Genomic DNA, 3,436 nt, shown 5'->3' with positions numbered 1-3,436 from the left:
GATAGTTCTAGAAAGCAGAGGGCGTGAGAATAGTCACGTGATCTCGCTGACGCAACAATATCTTATATTTATTGTTGTAATTTTTAAATGTAGTACTGAGAAACTGGAGTTCTTAAAAACTATCATTTTTTTTCAAGAAACAGTACCACTTATAATGTATGAAAACAGTTTATATCAGTAAATCTTATGAAACATTTGAGTTCTGTACATTGAACCATTTTGTTGCAATGAGTTGCGTATGACTAAAGAGCAACAATCGAACAATTTTTCCGTGTTGTACTTCGACTGAAAAAAACCCTTTTTTTAGAAAATGTTCACTTTTTCTTTTTCTTTTTTTCCACGAGGTATGAATGCTACGATTGGTAATTACTAACACAAACAGCCGCCCATAGGGCAGCGTTTCTGTTAGTATTTCTAATAGGTTTTTCATTTGTTTATTGTTAAGTACAAAGCTACGCAATGGGATAACTGTGCTCTGTCCAGATCCAATTTTTATCGTTATTAGTCTTTAGACTTGCCGCTGAGACACTGTAAGGAGGGGAGGAGATAATAGAATTAACTGGAGAATTCTAACCATATACCTTGTTTGATATTTGTAAATTTTCTGCATTTGTATCCGATGAAGTACTTGAATTTTTTAAAATATTTTAGTAATGTTTACAATTTTCAGACCTGTTTCACACAATAATATGCAGAACGTTTGTGACAGTTTTTTTTTTACTAATTCCATAGTCGATCATGGCATCTCGTGTCATGCACTACAGACCTGACGTGGAGAAAATAGTTCAATCTGGCTTTCACCAGACATTCTGCTTTATGCGAAGGTTTCGTACAGTATTCACTCATTTATCACAAACATAAAATTAGGACATTGCTAAATCGTGTCCTTGGGTGAAATTTTCAGTTAATTAAATAGCATGATGTGAGGATAAAACACGTTCTTTTTCCATTTATTTTTCTATGCATTTTTTTATTTTCATATTAATTAAGCATTTATTAACTAGATGACGATTTTTTCTGCCCTCTGTTGAGTCCAAACAATTATCAGCTAGTTCTGATATAAAACAAGAAGAAACATTCATTAAACCTAAAAACATTATCAAAATTATTGTTTTAAAGCACATAAAAGCGTCACAGCTACTTTTGTATATATGGAATATAGATATCTGTTTTGTAAGATAGGTTTCATAGAAGCATTTGTTTGAATGTATTTTACATTTATCATTAAGAGCTGTTTACTATTTTTTGAATTATTATTATGATTTATACATTTGTATATATATTTCAAGCTTTCTGCACAAACATATTTGTTATTTATTTATTTACGTACCATCTTAGCTAACTCTGGTGTGTTACAAATGTTAACTAACTTTTTTGTGGCATAACGGATTTTTTTATTCATGTTTATATACTGTTTTGCAGAACTTATGATGAATGACACGAAGAAACAAGATTATCTATATATTTGAATAGCTCTGAAACTGATTATAAAACCTCCGGGAGCACAATAATAAACTATATTTCATTTAATTAATAAATAGCTATTTATGTATTGAATAAATAAATATTTTTAATCGTATTTCAATTCTATTCTTTAATACTGAAGCCGATATTAAACAGCTGTCCTATGTAGTTGAAGTGAAATCCACAACAATTATAAATGTCAAATTGAAATTGCAAGAATACGTCATCCACTGTTAGGGGTAGATTATAAATCAATTAGTCTATCATTGAGAGTTTGAAAGCTACTAAAATATTGTGAAATCTATATGGAAATCTTAAGAACACATTTTCGACTGTGTTGAAAAAGATTAATGAACTGCTAATTTTTTATCACAATTTTAATGTCATAAATAAACTGCAACATGGAAATTATAGGATCATCATTAGCTTCGGTTATAAGCTATACGTTGTTAGAAAGTTAGACATAAATTTCTGGTAATGTGTTTATCCCTTCTTAGATTGATTTCTTAGAAAAGCATCAGAAAAAAGAATGTGAAATGGTTTTGTATCATTCTTCAACTAACCGAATTATTTATATTGTATTGCATTTTTTTTATTTTAAAGTTGTTCTTATACTCGTAAAAATGTATAATTTGGTAGTTAGAAATATTCAATAACCATAGTAGTTTGTTAGAGTGTATTAAGTCAATTGTTTACTTTAACTTTGTATACATTGCATATATACATTTATTTTTATTCTTAATTCAAATGAGCAATTAAATTTGAATTTAGAAGGTAATATTTCCATGTATTGTAGGTAAGTTGAAGTTTGTTCTGTCATTACGAACACCACGGGTTTACTACGAAGCGCCACCTGGTGTGCATGTGACAACTCTTAATGCATACGACTCCGAAGTGCCACAAAATCCGGTTACATTTAACATGTTGGAAGTGCGAGATTACTCATTCTTTCACTTGGACCAGGCATCGGGCAATCTTACAACAACACGAAATATTGACAGAACTATTGGACAGATGTATCATGTGAGAAATATTTTATTCTAACCTTAGCGTAACTGAAATTTTTATTATATATTTCTGGAGTGAAACTCTATTAATTCATTTCTAAGAGATCAAATAAATATATGATATGTATTGTTTAAATTTTGTTTCAATGTCATTACAACATATAGATTGTTACGGCGAACAATATATATAAACCTTTGGCGTATTTTAGTCTGTTTTATAAAAAATTGTTTTATTTTATGTCTTTTGCCATTGTTATAAGACTTTCTTCATATACTTTACAGTCTTTAAGACATTTTTCTAACCATTTTTGTCTACTCTAATTTTTTACCTGTTTTAAAAAGCTGTTTTCAACATTAAGCCCAATATTTTAACCATGTATCAATATAGTAGTTCTGGTAACGTTTACTTTTCAGGTTTGTGTCTTTTGTATCATATTAGAATTTCAAATAGTCCCAAATTGAGTTAACTTGTAATTTAAATTTAGTAGTTAAATATTTGTCGATATATCTCCAAGTTATGATATTTGCCAACAAGATTGATACACACAGTTTTCTTTGTTAATATTTGTTCTTTGGTTATACTTATAGGCGTGTGGAGAGTTTCTAGAAAATTCAGATTACGTAACAATACAAAGCTACATTAAGCGTTTGCGTACATATTTTGTTACGTATTAGAAGTTTAAATGGTCTGAAATTGAGTTAACTGATAATTTAAATTTAGTAGTTAAATTGTACTTTCGATTTAGCAGTTAAGTAAAAGCCGATATATAGTCAGTTTATGATATTCGACAACAAGATTGATACAAACAGTTTTCTTCTTTAACACAAATATGTTTTACAATATATAAACAACAATACAATTTACAATAACAGTTATTACCAATAGTTATTACACACAATGATTTATATACAAAAACTTTACAAATTTACAAGCAATATAAAGTTCTTCTTTCTTAGTCTGGAAC

General features: G+C 28.8%; 1 protein-coding gene across 1 annotated transcript in view; it reads left to right on the top strand.

The window, feature by feature from the left end:
- Window positions 1-3,436, top strand: part of LOC106458031 — a 53,827-nt gene that overhangs the window by 17,914 nt on the left and 32,477 nt on the right. Inside the window, exon 2 of the mRNA XM_022384165.1 lies at window positions 2,261-2,487. Coding sequence (XP_022239873.1) covers window positions 2,261-2,487 — 227 coding nt within the window. The remainder of the gene's footprint in view (window positions 1-2,260; window positions 2,488-3,436) is intronic.

The sequence above is a fragment of the Limulus polyphemus genome, unplaced genomic scaffold (genome assembly GCF_000517525.1).
Source record: "Limulus polyphemus unplaced genomic scaffold, Limulus_polyphemus-2.1.2 Scaffold406, whole genome shotgun sequence".
NCBI lineage: Eukaryota > Metazoa > Arthropoda > Merostomata > Xiphosura > Limulidae > Limulus > Limulus polyphemus.
Note: the sequence above shows the minus strand (reverse complement) of the source record. Positions and strands in the feature narration are given on the sequence as shown.